The sequence below is a fragment of the Lemur catta genome, chromosome 7 (assembly GCF_020740605.2).
Source record: "Lemur catta isolate mLemCat1 chromosome 7, mLemCat1.pri, whole genome shotgun sequence".
Taxonomy (NCBI): domain Eukaryota; kingdom Metazoa; phylum Chordata; class Mammalia; order Primates; family Lemuridae; genus Lemur; species Lemur catta.
This window is the reverse complement of record NC_059134.1, coordinates 57,404,501-57,426,868: the sequence shown is the minus strand read 5'-3', so window position 1 is coordinate 57,426,868 and position 22,368 is coordinate 57,404,501. Positions and strand designations below refer to the sequence as shown.

The window sequence follows — 22,368 nt, the reverse complement described above, 5'->3', positions numbered from 1 at the left end:
AGAAATGGGAACCTCCCCTTTCCTGAAAAGGGTCCCTGGATTCCTGAGTGCTGGGCAGAGGCACAGAGGCGGGAAAGGACAGCCCAGGGCAGTGTGCACTGTGGCCACTGGGCAGCCCCAGAGGTGCCCTGGACCCTGCCCACCTCAAATGGCCACAGCCACCCCAGCCTCCCTGACACTGCCCTTCCCAACCTCAGGGTTGGACCCCCTCCCACCCTCACTCTCATCTCCCAACACCTCCAGGAGGCTTCTAGAAAGCTTAGGCTGGAGGAAGCACTGCTGAGGTCAGTCTAATCAAGTTTAAGTGGGATGGGCCCCAGGGCCCCAGAGTGTCCACCCTGTGCAGCCTTGTGGAGATGGAAGGAGGGGCGGTGGGGAAGAACTGGCCCCAGCCGGTGCTCCTGATGGGGCTTCTCTGCCTCTAGACCAAGAGCAGACAGTTCCATGGTGCTGACTGTGTGCCAAGGACGATTGTAGGCCCCTTCCCTAGACTAACTCATTTAATCCTCACAACCACCCTATTATTATCCCCAGTGTACAGACTGGGAAACTGAGGCACAAGGAGATTAAAATATCTTTGCCCAAGGCCACACAGCTATCAATGGTGATAGAGGATTCTTGCTCCATAATCCACACCCGTAATCACCGTGTGATAGCCTCAGAATTGAGACTAACAAAAGCTGCCCTGAATGCTCCTCTCAGCTTGGGGTGTCATTACCCTAGGAGACCCCTCACCAACTGTGAGCACCTCCAGGCACAAGCCACATCCCACTGATCTCGTTGCCCAGACCCAGCTGGGGAGGAGGAAGGGACTGGAAGGGAGTGGTGAGGTGCACAAGCTGTGTAACCAGAAAGATCTGTCACCTGCCCCACCACCCAGTGGCAGAGCACTCTGTATCTCTGAGCATCACTGAGTTCATCTGGAAAATGGGGGTAACAATGCCTGCCTTCTAGAACCACTGGAACTTCTGGGAGATGATGTACGTACAGGGCTTGGTTAAACCGTGAAGGTTTGTGCCTGTCAGAATCATCACTTCCCCCCAATGGGAACATGAAGGTTTTATAAGGCTGTCAAAATTATTTGGCTTTTTTTCTTTTGCTTGCAAAGGGGAGTGCTTCTGCAGGTTCACTTGGAGGACTGAGCTATCAGAATGGAAGCTGGTGGAAGATCGAGTCCACCAGCCTTCACTAAGGTCATACGGGATATGAATGGAAGACTCTGGACATTAAGCCACGGCAATAAGGGCAGGGGGCTGATTCCTCTCTGGGACTTCAGCTCCCAGCACAAGCCTGGGCTCTGGAAATCTTTGCTGAATTATATTGAACTGAATTGAATTGGATTAATTTCTTAGGATGAGCAACATTGCCAGCTTGCGACAGAAGAAGGCCAGACTGCTGTGGTTGTGGCACGTGCATTTTTGGAATGTGAGTCCAGCTGGGTACCGGGGAGCGCTGTCTACAGAAGTGGGTATCCTAAGCAACACCTGGCCAGCCCTTAATTCTCAATAGCACAGAAGCATGAAGGCCACGGAGCCTGCATTTCTCCAAAACCTCCTGTACTTCAGGTGATAGGTAATTCAGACAGGTCTCTTGGGGGGCCCTCCCCAGATCAGTGCAGTTGGGCTTTGCTGTCTGTAAAGGTCCCTGTCCCTTGAGTGGGATGGAACAGCAAGGTGAGGTGTTTTAAGGGAAGGCTGTGTCTCCCCAGCACACACCTGAGCCTGGCAATCTGAAGTGACCGCTAAGATGCCTTCCAACCCAGTGCCCTGTGATTCTGGTCAGTCAGGCCAGTGGTCTCTGGGCCCTCCAGGAAGGTGAGTCAACCAGGTGGAAGGGAGGGACTTTACCTGGATGCAAGATCTCCCAACAGGCTGGGTGGGTCAGAGGAGGCAGGAGAAGTGGTCAGGAGAGAGTTCAGAGAGGAAGAAAACAGAAAGCACATTCATTCACCACTTCTGCTGCCCCTGGGATAGAAAAGACCCATGGGACACACTCCCACCCGCCCCTGCACAGCTCTGCCTGCTATTCAGGGATGAGCTGAGGTACCATTAGCCCTGCCCAGGGCTGCCAAGATCCAGGGCCAGCTCAGCCAACCCCCCTGAGCCCCAGGATCCTCATCTGGAAAGGGAGTGTAAACGTTAACCGGGTGCTGCCTGCCCCAGGGGAGGCCCGGGGGGAGGCCGGGCTCTCTAATGGCAAAAGGAAGCCCTGGTGGTTCCCAGGAACCGGGAAGACTGTGGGTCCTGCAAGGTCACAGGACACATGATTTGCAATTTGCAATTTCGAGATGTCCTATAGTGTGGTCAGTATTACTCACTGCCACCTGCAAAGAGGTATTATTCTAATAATAAAGGGGGCTCAGTGTCAACATTATTGAGTTTTTAATCTTTTTACAGCAATTTATAAACTAAATTAGAAAAAAATCCCTCTGATACAGTAGAAATTCTAGGTTTATAACAGGTAGGCCCAATATATGGGGACATGTGGGGGTTTTCCTGAGCCTCCATCAAGCTACACTCCAGGGCAGGGGACAAGTCTGGTCCACTGCTGTGGCCCCAGCACCCAGCCCATGACCTGAGGTTAGCGGAGGAGATTCAGGAAATGTTTGGGGAGTGTTCGGACCTCTGTTTCGCCATCTGTGAAATGGGAGAGTCGGACCACCTAACAAATCCCCAGTCCAGCTCTGAGAGCCCTTTAGCTGTTTCCGCTAAGATCAGCCTGGGTAGGGGTGGGTGCTGTGGCTCAGCGTGTGATGAGGGGCGTGGCATCCCAGGGACCCCACAGCATAGACTCTGAGGACACTGTCCCCCAACCCTCTGTGCGAGGCTCAGACCCCGATAGGAGGAGGAGGAGGAGGAGGAGGACGAGGGGGAGGAGAGAGAGGAGCAGGAAGGAGGAAAAGTTGGGGCAGGAAGCTCCTCCCCCAAAGGTGGATGCAGCTAGGAGGACGGGCAAACAGGCAGTGTGGGGTCAGCTGTCAGGGTCTTCAGAGTCACGCCCCTCTGCACTCAGGGGTCTTGGGCTGGGCTAGACACTCACCCGCCCCTAGACACCACCAGCTTCACCTTCACTTTGTAGGACACAATGATGCCCAGGATCTCGCGGTTGGCTCCTTCTCTCAGCCTGCAGACACAGGGGAGCTGGTTCAGGGCTCGCTGGGGGTGGGTGGGTGGGACACGCAGGGCAGGGGCGGCGGCCACCCACCCCTCTACTGTGTGTGGCCCACCCTGGGCCTGGTGGGAGGGAGGAAGGTGAGCTGTGCCCTCGGGAAGCCCTGGCTCCCAAATCTGGCTGTGAGATCCCTCGGGCCCCTCCACCTGCAGGGCCAGCGTCCCCGCAGTGTGGTGTGTGGAGTAGGGGCAGCCTCCCCGACAGGCCATGCTCCTGAGGCCCTGGACAAGCCTGAGGGGGAGGGTAGCCCGAGCCTTGTCCTCGTACTGGTGGGACCAAGGAGGGTGTGGACCCGTTGGGGTGCTGGGCACCAGGAGCCTGGGACCAGGAGGGTGGGTCCTCACAGGGTGCTGGAGGCCAGGTTCGTGTCTTCGTGCTTGAGTTTCCCATCCAGGGCAAGGCCCCGCTTCTCTCGGTTGTTGGCCAGGAAGGGGGTCAGTGTGTAGACCTTGCAGAATGTGGAGCTGGGTGCCACCGTGTCGCTGGGAAGACGGGAAGCAGGTGTGGAGATGGCCCTCCCCAGAGCCAACCCCAGCCCTCACCCCACCTGTAGGACATCTAGCCTGGCCCTGCTCCAAGCCTCCCTCTCCCCACCTGTCCCCTACTCACAGGGACCACTTGGGCAGGCCCAGCTCTGGCAGGAAGACCACTGCCACCCAAAGGAGGCGCATCTACACTCTACACATAAGCAGGACTGACCCTGGGATGTTCTGTAGGAAAAAACTACCCTAGTCTAACGGGGCAGCCCTAAGCAGCACATTTATTTTAGAAACTACAGCTACACACAAGCCATGAATGAAGCTACTGGACTCCCATATACCCCCCACCTATGTCCTGCAATTAAACCTGTACTTGCTCTATCACAATCGATCCACCATGTATAGGGTATTTCAATTGTTCATTCTGGGGTTTTGCTCTGTTCCCCACCCATCTTTTCAACGATAGTTAGCAATGCAGCAGCCAGCGGGCAAGCTCTGGAGTCACACAGCCTGGGTTTGAGCCCAGCTTTGCCACTTGCCAGCACTGTGAGGCTGAGCCAGTCACATCTCTCTGACCCACGTCCTCATTTACACACTGGGGCAGCAGCAGCCGCCCCACAGGGCTTCCTGGGAATTACACAGGGCTGGGAGTGTAAAGGCCTCCCCAGCTGCTATCTGTTAGGCAGATGCCGGCACCAGGTGCAGGGTTTGGGGTTTTCCAGTCTGGGGACTTTATGTTACACTGTCTCTAGATCACTTCACTTTATGGCCCTGCCCCCTACCCCTCACCAGAAAGCTATGCCTTGTGGCTCTGAATGCTTTTTAAATCAGCAGAGGATATAAGAGAAGCCCAGTGATGGGGGGAATGTTTGATCTGATCATAGCATGTTTACCTATAGGAGACCAGGTAGTAACATTTTTTTAATGTTTTCAAGTTGCAAAAAAATACTGATTGCAAGTATACGTAAATAAATATACACATGCATATAAAATTACATAAAATTCAACTATCTCCCCCCAAAAATATTTGCAGGGCCAGGAGAAAAAATGTGTGTGCTTTCTAGTGGAAGCATCTACTTCCTTTAGGTAAGTAAAGATGTTTTGTTTCAGATCTCTCCTCTTACCTTAACTGCCAACAAGCTTGGGACAAAGTTCCATCCATGCTCAACCATACATATTAGCTCTCCTCAAACCTAGAGTTTTTTTGTATGATTATTCTCAACCTCCCAAACATAACCCACTTTCCCCAATGAGTCCAATTACTCCTTTATCAGGCAAGAAAAGTGATGTACCTACTGCTTTGCCCACTTTGCCTTGGCTACCAGGAAGCTCAGAGCACAGTATCTCCCTTCAACCTAGGTTTCAGGCACAGTGTAATTATTTTCTGTCCACATCCCCAGCCCCCTTACATTTATTAGCTTTTCTTTTGTTGTTCTAGTTTTAGTGGGTCTTTTGTTTGATTGTAGCGTGTATTTCTTGTAGCTAACTCAGGTGGATGGTTTCTAAAAGGTTCTTCAGGATCATCTACTCTGAGTGGCAAGGAAGTCTGAGGCCCAGCCCTCTGCCAGGTGGGCCTATAACAGGACCCAGAGCTTCTCTTTTTCCCTCCCAGTCCCCCATGTCCAAGGCCAGGCTTGTGCTCACTTACTCAGCCTCTTCCATGGCCACAGGGCACTTGTACTGAGCTGTGTTGAAAAGGCAGATGTCCGCATGCTGGCGCACTAGGAGGGAGAGGGGATCGGGGCACCGTGAGCCAGGGCCGCAGCCCCCACAGGGCATCTCAGGCCTCCCCAGGCTGGGGATGTCCAGCCCCAAGCAATGGCCAGAAGCCACCAGGAGGCACTCCTGCAGGAGACCACCCCATCCTCCATCCAAAGGGTAGCTCCAAACACACCCGCTCCCTCCCATAACCAGAAGTTTTCCCTTCAAGGACGGCTTTGCCAGAACCCAGGAAACCAAAGAAGAGGTGGCTTAAGCAGTAAACTCATTACCTAACCCATGAGCAGCCTGCACTACCAGCCTCACAAGCCTTACGCTTTGGCTCAGAGCAGGCCCCGGGCTTCGGCAGTTATTTACAAGGCTGTGAGCCAGGGCAGATCCTCAGCTACCCCCAACCCCTGCGAGAAGCCCCTCTGGCCCGCCCCCTAAGCTGACCCTCTCCCTGGGCTACCTGAGATCTTGATCTTCTTCACTGTCTTGTTGGTGTTGTTGGTGACATGGACGTTGACGCTGATGGGTTCTCCGTGGTAATAGATCTGGGAGGCACAAGAAAGCAGAGGGTTGGCTGGGAGGATGCCACAGTCCTAGGAAAAGGGGAGGGAGGAAAGGCCCCACACAAATTTCCTGGGGTTCCCCAAATGGTGGCTGTTCTGCCCTGTGCCCCGAGTTCATCATCCACTTCCCACTAATGCTAAGGGGGCAGGCACTACAGTCACCAGGAGTATTAGCCCTCTGTGCCCTGTGGGACCCCTGCCACGTAACTGCTCCAGTGCCAGCTCGGCCACCAGTAACAATGACAATAACAACAGTAACAGTGATGATAGTGGTGTGACATGGGCAGGTTATCTAAGCCTCAGTTTCTCCCTCTGTTCAATGAAGGGGCTGGACTAGGTGATGCCTCGAGCCTCAGCCAGCTCTAGAATCCATCCCCAGGAGGGTCCGGAAGAAGCAGGGGAAGGTGAGGAAGGGCTGCCCAGCTCTCCGAGGGAGCCAGCTCCGAATCTCACCCAAGGGCCTCACTTGCATCTTGTCCCAGGCACTTGCCTTCAGCTGTGCCCCAGGAGGGATAAGGGGGTGCCCACAGCTCAAGGAGAGGCCAGCCTGAGCTCACAGCAGGCATCAGTCAGATGGCTTTGACTCAGAGCTTAAGGAGGAGTCTCTTCCTTCCACAGGGTTTGCTGCCTTATAGCTCAGGGGAGGCAGGAGTTCCCGGGCTGCCTCTGTCCCCTCCTCTACTGAGCTGGTTGGTTTTTACCACCTGGCCTGATGCAGGCAGTTGGTGGAGGTGCCGTGGGCAGCAGGGAGATGGCCAGAACCCTTTGGGAGGGTCCGCTGCTCACTTCTGAAGTCAATCGCGTCCCTCAGTCTCATGCCCCTCTGCCACTCCTTTAGGCCCCAAGAGGCTTCTCCAAATCCCCTGCGAGGTCTCAGATTCCCTGAGCCCTGTGGTCCTCAGGCTGGGGTAGAGGCTCCTACCTGAGGAGACCCCACAGGCCAGGAGAGGGCTGGGATCTCGGGTCCAGGCCCTGGTAGAGCAGCCCCCACCCCTGCCAGGTCCGAGCCTCCTACCTCCTTATCCAGGGAGGCCTCCAGGTGCAAGGGCTTGTCTGACATGAGGAACTGCCTGGTGGTCTCAGCTGTGGGCTGGGGGCCGGGCCTCTCTGGGGCATACTGCACCTTCCGGATGACCAGACGCACGGAATTCCTAACGGAGACGGGAGGAGTGAAAGATGACCAGAGTCACCTGCCTTTATCCTCTTTCCTGTGATCTTCACCTCACTCTCCTGCTCGGTAGACTGCCGCGGGTCCCCTCCCCACTGCCTCGGAATCCAGCCACACTGCAGAGGTTGGATACAGGCCTTGTCACCGTCTGGTCCCACTCCATCCTCCCCATCCTGTCCCTGAATCACCCCGTGGCTGCACTTCCTTTGGGTCTGGTCTTGGTACTGGGGGTGGTGGTGGTAGAAGAGGGACTGTGTTTTCACTCCCTGCTGCCCTGTGTCACGGAACAGTGCATGTAAGCTCTCTAAGGACAGAAACTTTTGTCTAAATTGTTCATGGCTGTATTCTTAGCACCTGTGACAGTGCCAGCCATGTAGTAAATACCTGTCAGGTATCTCGTAATGAAAATATGCAGAGGGGACATGAGGAAATGGGGGCTCTGAAAGTGTCGGGGTTCAGCGAGGGGATGTAGACTCGGGGGGATGCCGGCCAGTGAGACGAGATGGGCCCGGTGAAATGACGGGCTCAGGGGCAAACCCTGGCAAGGGCTGAGGGCTCGGGGATGCAGTGTCCGTGGCATGCTACGCGTGCTGGCAGCCCCGTTTCTCATAGGCTGCCTCCATCCCCTGAAACCAGAGGGCCAGGCTCACACCCCCTCCCCTCTTACTCACTCTATGACCTTGAGGAAATTAACCCTCTCTGCCTCGGTTCCCTCACCTCTATGTGGTGACAATAGCAGGACCTACCTCTTTGTGTTGCCGTGAGGATTAAATTAGTTCATATGTACCCAGTACTTTGAACAGTGCCTGGCACCTAACAGGCCCTCGACAGATGAGAGCCAGTATATCATTATTATTCATAACTCTTTGGCGTGGGTTTAAAATGGCCCATTGGTGGTGGAGTGAGGATGACGGCTCTCAATGTCGCCTCCTCTTCCTTCCCACAGCCCACAACACCCTTCCTCTCCCTGGGTCTCAGGTCTTAAAAGGAAGTGGGGGACAGAGAAGGGCCCCATCTACATACCTACACACACACACACACACACACACACAGACACACACACACACACAGACACACACACAGACACACACACACACAGACACACACACAAACACACACACACCCGTTGCCGGGGCTGCAGATGGAAATGCATGCAATACACCCTAGAGCCACCAGGTGGCGAACTCAGCCCAGTCGCTAAAGAGGCTGCTGTCCCCTGAGCCCGCCTCCCCTGCCTAGGAACTGTGCCTCAGGACACACTGGCATCAGAGTTGGGGGCTGAGGTCAGCCACTGGGGAGGCAGGCCCTGACCCCAGGCAGGGCAGGCGTGAGAAGTCGGGGCTGCCAGCTGGCTCTCTGCCCCTCCCCTCTCTGAGCGTGGGCCGACCTCTCCTCCCTCTCCCCTGGGGGGTTTGCTGTCTCCACTGCCCTCCTTGCTGGGAAGACCCCACTGGCACCCACACCTCCTGCTGATCACCTCCCAGGAGAAAGAGCGGGAGACGGGCATGGCCAGGGAACATCCTGCTCACTGCTCACCATCTGAATTTAGGGTATTTTCCAAAACAAAATAAAAAGACACGCAGCCTGGAGGGGGTGAGGCCGCAGGCAGGGAGGTGAGGGAGGAGGCTGCTACGAGGTGCGAGAGGGGAGATGCTGAAGCCCCAGCCAGGGCCACTTCGGGAAGCTCTCCCGACCCGCCGCCTTGCAGAGCGGCCTCCTCAGAGCGCCCAAGGCGGAACGTGCCACCCTTCCTCACACACTTCCAGGTGTTGCTACTTATGTCCTCTGAGGACTCTGCCCGTCCTGTCTGCCCCCCTCTCCCAGCGGGCAGCCCGCGCCTGCAGCCCGGTGACCTGCTCACCGCTTGTGGATCTTCTCCTCCAGGTTCTCTGCGCAGAAGGCTTTGACCTCGTAGTCCACACCGCAGGCCTGAGGGAAGGGGGCTCTGACCACAGGGCAGGGGAGACGCAGGTCCCCAGCCCACCCTCTCACTTCACAAACGAGGACACCAGGCGGGAACACCAAGCTCCCACAGCCCAACCCCACCGGCCTGACCCTGTGCCCGGCCCAGCGCTGGGCTGCCACCCTCCTGCTGTCTCCTCCATCTGACCTTCCCACTGAGCTGCCCCCCGACTCCCCGTGACACCGGAGGCCCAAAACCACCCTGACGGGGCTCTAGGCTCTGGACCCCTGCCTCAGTCGGGGGACCGTCCTCACCCAGGCAGCCGCCCGGAAACAGCAGCACCCACTGCACGCAGACCTGTGCGGGCGGCTTGCTTCAGCCTCATGCCACCCGCTAACAACACGGGGACACACATCCTACTGTCTCCTTTGCCAGTGAGGAAATGGGGCTCAGAGATCTGGGGCCCGGGACGCTAGTGGTGTCACGTCTCTCCAAGCCTCAGTTTCCCCAGCTGTGAACTGGAGATGATTGTACTTCCATACAAGGTTGCTGGGGGTAGTGTGAGGCCAGGTGTAGGTCCTCAGAACATTCTGGTCCTGTTGCAGCCAACGCCACAGCCAGTGAGAGTGACTCAGGGAGCCTCTGGACTGTCACTGACTGTGGCAGTGAGGCTGACCTCGTGTCTGGGGCCCTGTCTGGAAAGAGACTGGTTGTCTGAGGCGGGATCAGCCTGGTCTAGACACAAGGACATGACAGGGAGGGTGGTCCTGTGTGTCTGCACCTTCCAGGGAGAAAGCAGGGACCTGGGGCCATGAGAGTCCTGGACCCAGACAGATGCTCCCCTTGGGGTGACCTACCTTCCCTGTGTCTTCGGGCCCTGGCTGCAACGTCACAGAGCACGGGAGGTTTGGAGGGATCTGTAAAGAAGAAGGCAGAATAAGCCACCTGTCACATCCACCACTGTCCCTCCCCACACCCTGCACCCCCGCCACCCCCACCACCCCACACACCCCTGAGACCGGGGTTAAAGGGTTCAGTGCAGCCCAGTCCTCACAGCAACAGCTAAACACCATCCTTCCGTGATGTCTACTGTGGTAGGCAGAGTAACGGCCGCCCAAAGATGTCACATCCTAGCCCCCGGGACTGCGTTACCTCACAGGACAAAAGGGACTTTGCAGATGCGATTAAGTTAAGGACCTTGAGATGGGAGAGTGTCCTGGACTATCGTGGCCCAACATAACCACGAGGTCACTGAAAGTGGAGGCAGGAAGCAGACGCGTCCAGCGTCCACCAGCGTGACGGGGCGTGAGGAAGACGCAACTGGCTGCCGCTGGCTTTGCGGGTGGAGGAAGGGCCGAGCGAGCCAAGGACGTGAAGCTGGAAAAGGCAAGGAAGTGCGCTCCCCCAAGCGCCTCCAGAAGGAACGCAGCCCTGCCCACACCTCGAGTTTAGCCCAGTGAGACCCATTTTGGGACTTCCGATCTCCAGAGCTGCAAGGTCGTAAACTGGTGTTGTTTTAATTGGTGTGTTCACTTTCCCCCGAGTCTGTGGCAACGTGTTACAGCAGCCACAGGAAACTAACACATCTACAGGGAGAAGATGACTCCATACCCTCTCTCCGCTCTCTACCCCGCACAGAGCGGAGGGGATTGTGCAGAATCACAGAATCAGAGTGTCTGAGAGACGTGAAATTTTGAAATCTGAAATCTTGGAGTCTTGGATTTGAGAGGTGGCACAGTGGAGAAATCAACTTCTTGCCACCCCTCATTCGTGAGCTGGGTTGAGGCCAGGCAGGTGGACACCTCGTAGTGACCCAGGAGCTTCAGAAAGGGCTCCTTTGTCTGCAGCCACCTCCTCAGCCCCCCTTTCTCCCACTGTGAGGGTCTGGGGAGTAGCACAAAGGTAGGGGTGACGCCCCCAGCAGTGGCCAGAGAAGAGACACTTGCCAGGTAGTGGTAAGTGACAGTGCCCCCGGTCCTAACGTGCACTGGGGAGCTGGGTGACATGGAGCAGCTGACCCTCACTGCCCCCGTGTGCCCACCCAGAGGTGGTGCTTCTGGAATGGGGCCCCGGGGATGGCAGCCCCTGACCTCAAAGGTGAAAGGGTAGGCATGCTCGCCCAGCTTCTTGATGAGGCGCTCCTGCAGCCGTGTCAGGGGCTTCTTGTCCTCGGGGGCCGGCGGGAAGGACTGCACGTTGGCCACGAATAGGTCCTTGCGAAAGGTCAGGCCCAGGACATCCAGGTCCTCCCGGCCATAGCGGAAGGCGCAGGTCAGGGTCACATAGACTGTGGGGAGCAGGGGCACTGAGGAGGGGCCTGGAGAGCAGCAAACAAGCCCCCAGACCACCAGCCGCAGCCCTGGGACTGGCCCCGGCCACAGGCCTGTCCAAAGGTCCACAGCTCCCTGGGGATGGCTGCGCTGTCTCCCCGTGGAGGGGCTGGTGTGGAGCACCTGGAAGCTGCCCGTGGCCTGGCCCCCGGGAGGAGGTGGGCGCTGCCTGCTGGGCCAGTTCCCATCCCCCACCCCTCCCCCACTCCCTGCATGTGCGGAGGGGCATAGGCTGGCAGGCCTGGGGTGGGGGTCAGGGGCCTGGGGAAGGAGCAGGGAGATGGGGGGTGCTGAATGATGTCCACAGGCATGGTCTTGTCTCGGCCCCCTGCTCCTGTCTTCCTGCTGCCCTTTACCTCCCTGTATCAATGTTCCCTTCTGCAAAATGAGACCCTAACTCCTGCCCTATTGGCATCCCCAGCCTGGCCACAGTCATGACGTATCGATGTGAAGTGCTCGGGCACTGGAAACATTCTCCCACAGTGGGCCTGGGGCAGGGCACCGACTGCGGTATTGCTGGGGCGTTCAGGGGATCCCGTGGAGAGGGGCAGGGGGACCCCAGGCTGGAGGTCATGGGGGAGGAGGGAGCCCCTGACATGCCGGGGGTGGGGCCGCAGCCTACCTCTCCTCTCTTTGAGATACTCAGGATCCACCAGCACCACACCGTCTGTGGGAAGGAAAGAGTGAGCAGACTCTCCCAGCTTGACCTCCTGAACCCCTGAGCCCCAAACACCAACCCAAACCCAAATCCAACCATCTGTCCAGCTCAAAGCATCGTGAGAGAAATGGGAAGGCCGGCACCCGGGGGTCGGCCTACTTCCACCATCTCACCCCGCTCCCGCCCCAGCCCGGCCCCACAGACCCAGCTGGTGACTGTCAGCAGGTTACTTAACATCTCTGTTGCTTCGTGTGTTAGTAATAATAATAATATGGGTTCAGAACCCCTAGGACCAGGCATACTTTGAAATTTAGAAGTTTCAAACCTTAGAGAGGCAACATGGCACTTGTTCCCAATATTCTGTGATTTCCTCTGCGGGACCTGCACCCACTGTTAAAGCCATTGACACTTCCCAGGGAAATGTCAGCATCTCACCAAGTGGCTAAATAAGGCATAGACAGCCTCACATCAGTTTAGGCCAGGCTTGCCAGTAAATCAGTTCTGCACCAAACTTAGAAAGAATTGTAGGTTTTCAGAGCTTTCTGGATCTGGAATGTCCGGATCAGGGGTTGTGATCTGCAGTACCCACCTCACAGGCTCCTGGGAGGGCGGAACGGGTCGTATGTGCAGATGTGCCCGTGTATAGAATGTGTCAGCCGTGCAAAGCACTTAGGCAGTGCTGGGCCCTCTCGAGCAGCATGGAATGTGCCTTGGTGCCCTGAGGCCTGCCCTCGGGAGCAGAGTCCAGCCGGACACAAAGGACATCCTCTCTGCCCAGCACCCCAGGAGGCCAGAAACTGGCTCAGGGGTCACCCCCTTGTCTGGCATCTCCAGCCCATCTCTGGCCAAACCTCTCTCTCTCCCTTCTCCTCTGCCCACACTCACCCACCGCCACCCCCACCCTGTGGCCCCCAGCCAACCGCTCAGGAATCTCAGAGGCCTTGTCTGCAATGAGTGCCTGGAGGGGTCCCAGTCCAACCCCAGTCCTGGGCAGGCGCCAGGGCCACTGGTCAGGGGAGTGGCCAACCTGTCCCCAGAGCCTGATCATTCATCTTCCTTTTACGGTGGGATTCTCCTCTGTGCCACGTCCTGCACGGGCACCCGGGGCTCAGTGGAAACCCAGTGGCGAGGGAGTCCCAGTGACGGCACTCAGTGCCACGGGAGGCTCCCGGGGAGAGGGAAGCTGGAGCCAGGTCTCATGGGACAAGTAAAGGTCGTTGATTACAGGACTCAGGGCTAGGCAGGCAGTGGGAACAGTGCGGCTCTGCGGCCTGGGAGAACAGATTCTGGAGCTGGCGAAAGAGGAGGGCCAGGCCTGATCGTAAATGTCCCGTTAGCCGGGCCAGAGGCTCGGACTTGCGTGCAGGTCTGATGAGCAACAGTTAAGCATAGGGAGGATATAATCAGATCAACGAAAGGGCAATGCCATGATGGAAAAAGTATTTCTCACTGTGAGTCACCTGGTCAACTCTGGACAATGCCCCAGAGCTCTCTGGGACCCCCTCGGCTCTGCACAGGGCCTGGCACAAACTCGGTGCTCTGTGAACACTTATGAACAGCCCCCAGGGTGCCCGTGTGTGTGCTGGGGAGCTGGCTCCCTCCTGCTTCTGCCCCCTCCCAGCCTCTGGGCTGTAGGCTAATGGGCGTGGCCGGCCCTGGCCTCAGCCCCCTGGAACCACGACCTGCAGCAGACCACAGGTGGACACTGGCATGCCTGCCACTGCCTCGGAGGGGCCAGTTCAGGGAGAAGATGCAAATGGCAGAGCAACACTGAGCTTCAGAAGACAGGGAGGGAGGAAAAGTGGGGCTGCTCTGCTGCAGGCCACAAAGCCAGGGGCCTGGGCTGAAGCTGGCCTCGCTGCAGCTCACAGCCCTCTGGTCTCCTGCCCCAGGTCCCCAAGGTCCTCCTCCTAGTGAGCTGAAACCCACCACTGTGCATTCTTGTTCTCTCTCTTCCTCCCCCTCTTGTCTGGGACCACGCAGATCACTCCTGCCCTCTGCCCTCTGGCCTCAGGACAGCCCCCAGGGATGTGATGAGAGAGGCCACATTCTCCGGGACATTTTTCCCAAGCAACACCTCCAAGTTTCTGCACCTAGACTTGGCATCATGCAGTTTCTAGTCCCCATTCTCCCAACCTGTCACCTCCTTTGGCCTTAATTTGGTTTATTTGTGTCCCTCTTTGAAAAGTCACTTACCCTCTCTGGGCCTCACTGTGCCCGTTTGTAGAACAGGGGTAACTTTGGGCCTCCCTCTCTCAAACAGTCATGGGAAGAGGCAGTGAGACCAAGGCTCTCCCAGTGAGAGCAGAAATTCTCCAACGGGTGATTTTTGTTCCCCAAGGGGACATTTGGCAACATCTAAAGACGTTTGGGACTGTCGTAACTGGAGGGAGAGGTACTCCTGGCATCAACTGGGTGGCGGCCAGGGATGCTGCTGTACATCCCATAACACACAGGACAGGCCCCACCAGCAGAGAATTCTCCAATCCTAACAACCAAGAGCGCAGAGGCTGTGAACCCCTGAACTTGAATGAGACCTTGGAAGATGCTTTCAGCCACCATCCAGCCTCTGGTAGGACCCCCACGGTCCCCCCATGGGTGAGGACAGCCCCCATCACAAGCCCCAGGAAGGTTTGTCATACCCTTTGCTGTCAGAAAGCAGCAGAACGAAGGGTTTCTGTGCAGCCAGACTGCCGGCTTTGAATTGGGCTCCTCTCCCTACTAGCTGTGTGACCTGGCCGAGCCACTGAGCCTCTCTGGGTCTCATTTCCCTGTCTGTAAAGCAGGGATAGCAATGGTAGCCTCCCCCACTGTCTGCCACATGATAAGCCTTAAGGTAAGTGTGGCTGCCGTCATCACCACCCTCATCTTCCTTATCGTGGCCTTCCCACAAGTGCACGGTCCTCACGGGAATGGGAAGGCAGCCGCCCAGTAAGTGCTTGCTGCCGAAGCAGGAAGCCAGGCATGCCCCGCTCCTGGCACCAGGCCCCTCCCCAGACCCGAGGGCTATTCCTGGGAGGCTTGGCCAGCCCGGCCTTCCCCTCACCCTCCACCTCCCGCCCAGGGACTCACCCACAGGGTCCACGAGGTCGATGTGATCCACAAAGTCCCGTTTTCCCAGATAGACGGTGAGCTGGGGGGAGAGGCACACGGGACATTAGCAGCTGAGGGCCTGGAGGCCACAGTCCCCTCCCCTAGAAGAAACCCCAGGGGCAGCCCCTGAAACCCCCAGACCCATTCCTAATCCTTATCAAAATCATAACTGGACTTGAACCCTCACCGCAGCCCTAATACTAAGAATAGCAAACCCTTGTAAAATTTTAAAAGCATCTCTTCCTCCCAAAGACCTGGGAAGGAGTCATAATTGTTTGTTTCATAGACGAGGACCCTGAGATCTTCACGCCAAGCATCGCTGAGGGTGCAGCAGCCGCAGCAGGGAGTTGGCGGAGCGGCAGTGCTGGCATCTCAGAGAGGGCGAGGGAGCCGCAGGCAGGCCCCAGGCTGAGCCCTCTGGGGGCTCTGAGCACTGACACCATGTTCTTCAATTGCTCCCCCACCCCACACAGCCTGGCAGGGATCCACTTACGTGAGGACTTGTTTCTTTCTTTTTAAAAAAATTAATTTATTTTTTTAAATTGACTTATAAAATCATATTTATTGTGTACAACCCAAGATTGTAAAGTCTATATACACTGTGGAAGGGTGAACTGTAGCTTTAACAAAGGCATTACCTCGCATAGCTACCCTTTGTGTGCGTGAGGACATGTCTGATGCAGGGAGGAATTGGGGAGCTGGTGCCCCACTCAGCAGCCAGCCTGCAGGGAAGAACCTCCCAGCTAGCATCCCAGCGGCTCCAAGCCAAATCCAGAGTGTCCTCTTAGATGCTTCCTGCTCCTCAGCAATCCCCAGTCCTGATGGCTCTACCTCTGCCAAATTTCTCAAAACCGTCCCTCCCCACCCACAGCCACTCCTGCCTGGACAGACGACCACACTGGCCCCTTGATGCTCTGCTGTGAGCAGCCTCATGGCTCTGAGCCCTGTCCTTATCCAGACTGGTCACCCTGAAGTGCAAATCCAACCACGCTCCTCCTGTCCGAAAACCCTTTCATGGCTCCTCCATGCCCGGATGTAAGGATGACAAATGAGTTTCATTCCAAGAGCCAACTCTGATTGGCTAGTGGGGCTGTCTGGGGCCTGGGCGAGGAGGAGTCTAAGATAGAGTCCCGGTGCAGCAGGAAAGGGTGGTGGTGACTGGTGGTGTCTGCTGTGGGCACAGTGGGAGGTGTCAAAGCACATGTGGCACTGTCTGCCAACCCAGGCCACGGGTCCATGCTCCTAAGCCCAGTCACGGCCTCCTCACCACCAGCCCGGCAGCCTCCCTGCCTCAGCACCCGCGCCAGCTACGTCCCTCCTGGCACCCTGAGGCTCAGCTGCTTGGGACTCCCCCACACTCCCTGCAATTTTATGTTCCTGCCAAGAATGCCCTTTTCCACCTCACCTGGAAATGCACCCCTCCTGGCAGGAGGTGCCACCGAGCACCCAGGCTGGGGCCTGCAGCCCCTGCTACCTGGTATCTCACCGTTGCCACTTCATACTGAAACCGTCCATTTCTGTGTGTGCCCTGCCATCTGCTGTGAGCGGCATGGGCTCTGCCTGACTCGTCTCAGCACTCCCTGCCCCAGTCCCCCAGGCTTGGCCCAGACCTGGCCTGGAATAGCATCTACGTGCTGAACTGAGAGGGAAGCAGGATGAAGCCTGGGGCCTGTGGGAAGAAAGAAAGGGGGACAGGCCTGGGTGCTGCCCTGGATAATGAGGTGATGAGGTGACGCCAGGGGACCTGCTCACCCAGCAACCTTGGCACTTACGGATTGGCTCGTCCTCTGTTTATCACACTCAAGTCTCCCCCTACAGCAGGCTGGGGGACCCTAAAGTCCAGGGCAGTTGTACCTGTACCCCACTCGCAGAAAGCTTCCTGGGAGCCTCCCCCTTGGGATGCAGAGCCCCTAAGGAAAGAGCTGTGTCACCCCTCAGATGGGGCGCGGCATCTGCCCCCTCCCACAGGGACGTGTGCATGTCAGCGGAGAAGCCATTCCCTCTGTGGTCCCAAAAGAAAGCGATTAGAGTCTGGGGTCAGGGAGGCGCCGTGTGGCTGTTACAGACTCACCTTTCCATTCGGGCTGGCCTTCTTGAACACTCTGTGGAGAGAAAGAGAGGTAAGGCTGGGTTCGCGCATCCTGCCCAGGGGCTCCTGCAGGCCACCCAGAGGCAGGAGCTCGGTCGGCCCAGGGGCCTGGCGTGTCTGACAGGCACGACGCGAGTGCTAAGCATGGAACAGTGCCCGGCTTACCAACTCCACCGCTGAGCCACCATTACCGCCATCAGGGCTCCGCTGGGCTAGCAGCAGCCCCTTTGCAGCCTCTTCCTCGCAGGGCAGGCAAGGGAGTCTTCCCAACTGCAAGTTCCCCCGGCTCAAGCACAGAAAAACCTGGCGTGCCAGGAGGCCTGTGGGATCTGTCCTTGCCTCCTCTGCCTCCCAGGTCACCTCCCCGGTTCCTCAAGCACAGCAGGGCGATTCCCACCTCAGGGCCTTTGCTCGGGCAGGTCCTTGCCCGGGACGCTCTGCCCCGGACACATGCTCACGCTGCCCCACCGCCTCATCTGATGCTCCAACCTGCCCCCGCCCCCAATCCTCCTCTGGCTCTACTTCCTCTCTGCTAACATGTTGCTCCACGAGGGTACCTGTCCACTGATGTATCTGCTCCCAGAGCAACACATTTAATCATCGTTCAATAAATATGTGTTAATGAGTGGCAGGTAGCAAGCACTCAATTAATGCTAGTTGCACAGGTGAATAAATGAACTAGTGAGGGAATCAACTGCCTGATTCACTGAGAAACTGAGGCCCAGGAAAGGAAGGGGACACGCCTGTGGTCACACAGCAGAGCCCTGGACACAAAGTCAGGCCGAGATTAGTCTCTGGCTCCAGAAAAGTGCTCGCTTGCCTTCCCTAGCTCCCCTGCTCTCTCTGCCCAGCCGGGTCTGGGAGCTTGAGACCCCTCACCTACCCCCATCATCCAGCCCCTGAACCTCACACAGTCAGATTGGGAGAGAGAAAAGAAAAGTGAAAGATAGAGACAGGGCCACAGAGATGAGGGTGTTGGAGAAGAGAGGGGAGGAGGGGAGACAGGCCCTGGACATGTGGAAATAAAAGATGGAATGAGGGATGGAGAAAGAGAGGGCGAGGAACGGCCACAGAGAGGTGGCGCAGGACCAGCAAGGCTGGGAAGGACGCCACCCAATCCCCCTGGAGCAGGAGGCCCGGCAGGCCCCCCAGTGGGCAGGCTGCCGAGGTCCGAGACAGGAGCCACAGACACAGCTGCTCCCCCTCCTCCAGGAAGGCGAGCGGCGGGTGGCTCTGTGCTGCCTCCACAGCCCGGCCTGCCTCCCCCACTTCTGGGGTCCCCAGGGACCACTGATGTGTCTGAGCATGGCTTGCAAAGAAGAGCCTGGCACGTCCCTCCCCCACATCCCCTAGGAGCCCTGGGCTCTTCTCCCCCTCATAAATATTTATCAGTGTTTGGAGTGTGACGATGCCACCATCAGCTGGGGTGTGATAATTGCTAAAGTGAGAAAAAAGACAGATCACACGGTTTGAACCAGCAGCCCCCAAGATGGGTCTGGACCTGCAGAGGAGACCAGAGAAGTGGCACAGGCCACAGGGACCCCAGCTGCTTCTAAAAGCCCCAGAAGCCTGGGGTCTAAGGGAAAGGAAGGCCACAAATGCCTGAGGCCACAAATAACTGAGTCAGGGAAAGCCACCCCGGGGACTGCTGGGAGGATCAAGGGGCACCCTGGCCAGGCTGGGAGGAACAACATTCAAGAAGGGAGGGAGGGAAGACAGAACTAGCATTTGTTGAGTGGCTAATTCTTTCTCATAACAGCACCATGAGATGGGTATTGTAAACCCCATTTTACAGATAATTAACTTGAAGCTCAGAGAGACTGTAATTTGCTCAGGAACATACAGCAAGCAAGGGGCTGGGTCAGGATTCAGACACAATTCTGCCTGCCTGCCCCCAGAGACTGGGTGCTTTATATCCAGTCCTGCTGCAGGTTGGATAAAGCAAGTGTTTTTATCAACATCGGGAAAAACAGCAGAGGGGAAATGAGGACACGAGAGGTGAGGGTGACAAGGGGCAGGAAGCATGGCCAGCAGTGAAAAATGACCTGTCATTAACTTAATTAACCGACACTAGGGCCACCTCCTTCAGGAAGCTGGGACTGCTGATGGTTTCCTCAAACAATAATAGCTGCCGTACTCCCTGAGAGTGTGTTATGCCCTCCTCACAACTTTAAGTGTTTTTCCTAGAACACCGCTGATCCTGAAAACAATCCCATATCAGGGATGAGGAAACTGAGGCTACTGGAGGCGAACTGCGGTCTGCCAGTCTCCAGAGCCCAAGTCCTTTCCACCGTCACACTGCCAAGCCCTCCCTGAGACAACTCCCCTGGCTTCCCGACCCTAACACTATCAGAAAAGAGGCCCCTGTGGGGGTGTTTCCGGTTTACCAGGACCCCCACGTGTGCAGTACCATATAGACGGCTCTGCCCGTCCACTCTGAAGAGCAAACACAAACGCCCAAGACCGTGGTCAAAGCCAGATGCCCAGGCTGTGGGAGATGGGGTTTAGCTCACCCCCGTCCTGTCGTCCCGTCTGTGCCCCACAGCCTGGTCCTCAGAGCCACAGCTGGGCGCCCAGCAGAGGGACACCGGCAGCATTCTAGCTGATTAAGGCTCACTGGGGACAAGGAACAGAAACCTCCTGACCCCCAAAGCAGCTCAAGAAGAGGGGGAGGGGACACTATAAAGGGGCAAAAATCTCACGGGAAGGATGAGCAGGCAGGACGCCTGGGCGCTGGAGCCAGCACCGGGGAAGCCATCGGATTCTCAGGCGGTCGCGCTCTCTCTCCACCTCTCCGTCTGGGGCTGCACGTCCTTCCGGCTGCACTGCTCTCTGCGCGGCTGCTCCATTGTCTCTGTGGACCGGCTCTCTGCTTACTCAGGGCTTTTCTGCTCCTCCATCCTTTTGGCTTGCATGTGACTCTCACTCCGACCCTGTTTCTATTCTGCCTCTCCATCAGCTTCCCACTGCTAACTGGCTGAATGGCCCAATTCCAAATTCCCAGGAGAGGAATGTGATTGGCCAGCTTCAGTCAGGTGTCCCACACCTGTGCCAATCAGCTATGCGTAGGTGTGTCACACACCTGGTGTGTCCTGTGGTCCATGAGGCATGGGCAAAAGAGGGTCTGTGTAGCAGTTTTTTTCCAAACTAAGGGTCACAACCCACTGGTTGATAATGAAATCAACTTAAAAGGATTTTTTGGTTTCCAATGCAATGGAATAGAATAGAATAGAAAATATAAGCATGCAATGCCGGTAGCAAGGGTATAACAGATATTACTACATTCACCAATATTCAGTTTCCCTCTAAGGCTCGGCGTATGGGAGTATCAAACTCCTCCAATCATATGAAGCTAGGCATGCCCACATGGCTTGCTCTAGCCAATCAAATATGAGTAGAAATGCCACATGTCACTTTTGGCAGATGCATTTAAGTGCTGGTGCTTGATTCCACATTAGTTTCTATGGCTGCTGGTGCAAATTACCACAAACTTAGTGACCTGAAACAATACAAATGTACTATCTTACAATTCTGTGGTTCTGAAATACAAAATGGGTCTCACTGGGCTAAAATCAAGGTATCAGCAGGGCTTTGTTCCTTTCTGGAGCCTCTAGGGTGGTCTGTTTCCCTGACTTTCCCAGCTTCTAGACACCACCCACACTCCTTGGCTCATGGCCCCTGCCTCCATCTACAAAGCCAGGAAGAGCTGGTTGAGTTCTTATCACACTACATCACTATGACCTCTTCCACCTCTCTCTTCCACTTTTAAAGACCCTTGGGATTACACTAGGGCCATCTGGATAATGCAGAACAATCTCCCTATTTCAAGGTCAGTTGATTAGCAACCACCATTACCCTCTGCCATGTAACATAACATATTCACAGCTTCCAAGGATCAGGACGTAGACATCTTTCAGGGGGAGCAATTCTTTTGCCTGTCATATTCTCTTTCCTCCAGCACTGAAACCAGCAATGATGGGATGGAAAAGCCTCCACCAACCTAAATCCTAGGGCTCTCCTGCTACATGATAGATGGGTAGCTTAAGGGAGAAAGAAAGCTCTTGAGCCACTAAGGTTTAGGGGTTGTTTGTTACTGCAGCAGACCAGCTTCTCCTGGCTGATACAAAAAGTGAATTTTATTAAATATTTAGTGAAACTTTCGTTTTAGGTGAGTATGTGTGTACTGAGTTACAATGAAAAACGAATTTTATGCAGCAAATTTTAAAATGTTTAAAATCAACTGCTCTAGAAAAATATACCTAAATCAAACATGCCCTATCAGTGTCTGTGCAGCCTATTAGATGCTGTTTTCTGATTTCATTCCATTGGGGTGTTCTGCCAGGAAGACAGGCAGGTCAGCCCTCCAGTAGCCAGAATGTTGGCTTCTCCAGTGAGTCCCATCCCCCATCCACAGCATGGGGTACCTGTTGATCAATTTTGACACTAATACTTTGCTGCTTTTCTGTGAGGCATCAGTCCTTCCAGTATCCCTTGTGCCTGTCAGGGAGAAGGTTGCACAACAAGGGACCCAAATGAAGTACTTTCTGAGATAGATTACCCAAAAATAAAAGTTTATAATTCTGTATGGTACAGCTAAACAATGGAATATTACACAGCACTGAAGTTATGTTTGCTTCTTTCACAACACAGGGAAATGCCTATCATAGAATATTAAGCAGAATAAGTCTGGAATCAGAACAGTACATTTGTCATGAGCTCAACTTTATATTCAATAAATACCCAAAATAAAAAATGAGAAGACAATGTTTTTAAGATGGCAATACTCTCCTAACTGATCTATGGATTTAATGCAATCTCTATCAAAATCCCAGTTGACTATTTTTGCAGAAAAATGACCCACTGATCCTAGAATTCATAAGGCGGTGCGAGGGACCCAGAATAGCCAAAACAGTCTTGAAAAAGATAGAGCCAAGTTGGAGGACTCACACTTCCCAATTTGAAAATTTACTGCAATACTATAGTAATCAAGACTTCGTGGTACAGGCATAAAGGCAGACACACAGATCAAAGGAACAAGATGGAGAGTCCAGAAATAAACCCATATATTTATTGACTTGAGCCAAGACAAGTCAATGGGGGAAAGAACAATCTTTTCAACAAATGATGCTGGGGCTGGCGAACTGGCTCATTCCTGTAAGCCCAGCACACTTTGGAAAGCGAAGGTGGGAGGATCACTTGAGCCC

At 55.6% G+C, this 22,368-nt stretch overlaps 1 protein-coding gene across 9 annotated transcripts in view; it reads right to left on the bottom strand.

The window, feature by feature from the left end:
- Window positions 1-22,368, bottom strand: part of ARRB1 (arrestin beta 1) — a 76,239-nt gene that overhangs the window by 10,447 nt on the left and 43,424 nt on the right. For 4 of the 9 annotated variants that reach the window (XM_045555458.1, XM_045555459.1, XM_045555457.1 and 1 more), the window contains 12 exons: window positions 17,147-17,177; window positions 15,055-15,115; window positions 11,947-11,991; window positions 11,085-11,281; window positions 9,852-9,911; window positions 8,953-9,020; window positions 6,939-7,074; window positions 5,821-5,905; window positions 5,299-5,371; window positions 3,516-3,653; window positions 3,040-3,123; window positions 1,848-1,871 (listed from right to left, as the gene is read on the bottom strand). In XM_045555458.1, coding sequence (XP_045411414.1) covers window positions 1,848-1,871; window positions 3,040-3,123; window positions 3,516-3,653; window positions 5,299-5,371; window positions 5,821-5,905; window positions 6,939-7,074; window positions 8,953-9,020; window positions 9,852-9,911; window positions 11,085-11,281; window positions 11,947-11,991; window positions 15,055-15,115; window positions 17,147-17,177 — 1,002 coding nt within the window. Of the gene's footprint in view, window positions 1-1,847; window positions 1,872-3,039; window positions 3,124-3,515; window positions 3,654-5,298; window positions 5,372-5,820; window positions 5,906-6,938; window positions 7,075-8,952; window positions 9,021-9,851; window positions 9,912-11,084; window positions 11,282-11,946; window positions 11,992-15,054; window positions 15,116-17,146; window positions 17,178-19,866; window positions 19,938-22,368 lie in introns of those variants that run through there. The other 5 variants (XM_045555452.1, XM_045555454.1, XM_045555455.1 and 2 more) reach the window with 3 other exon arrangements.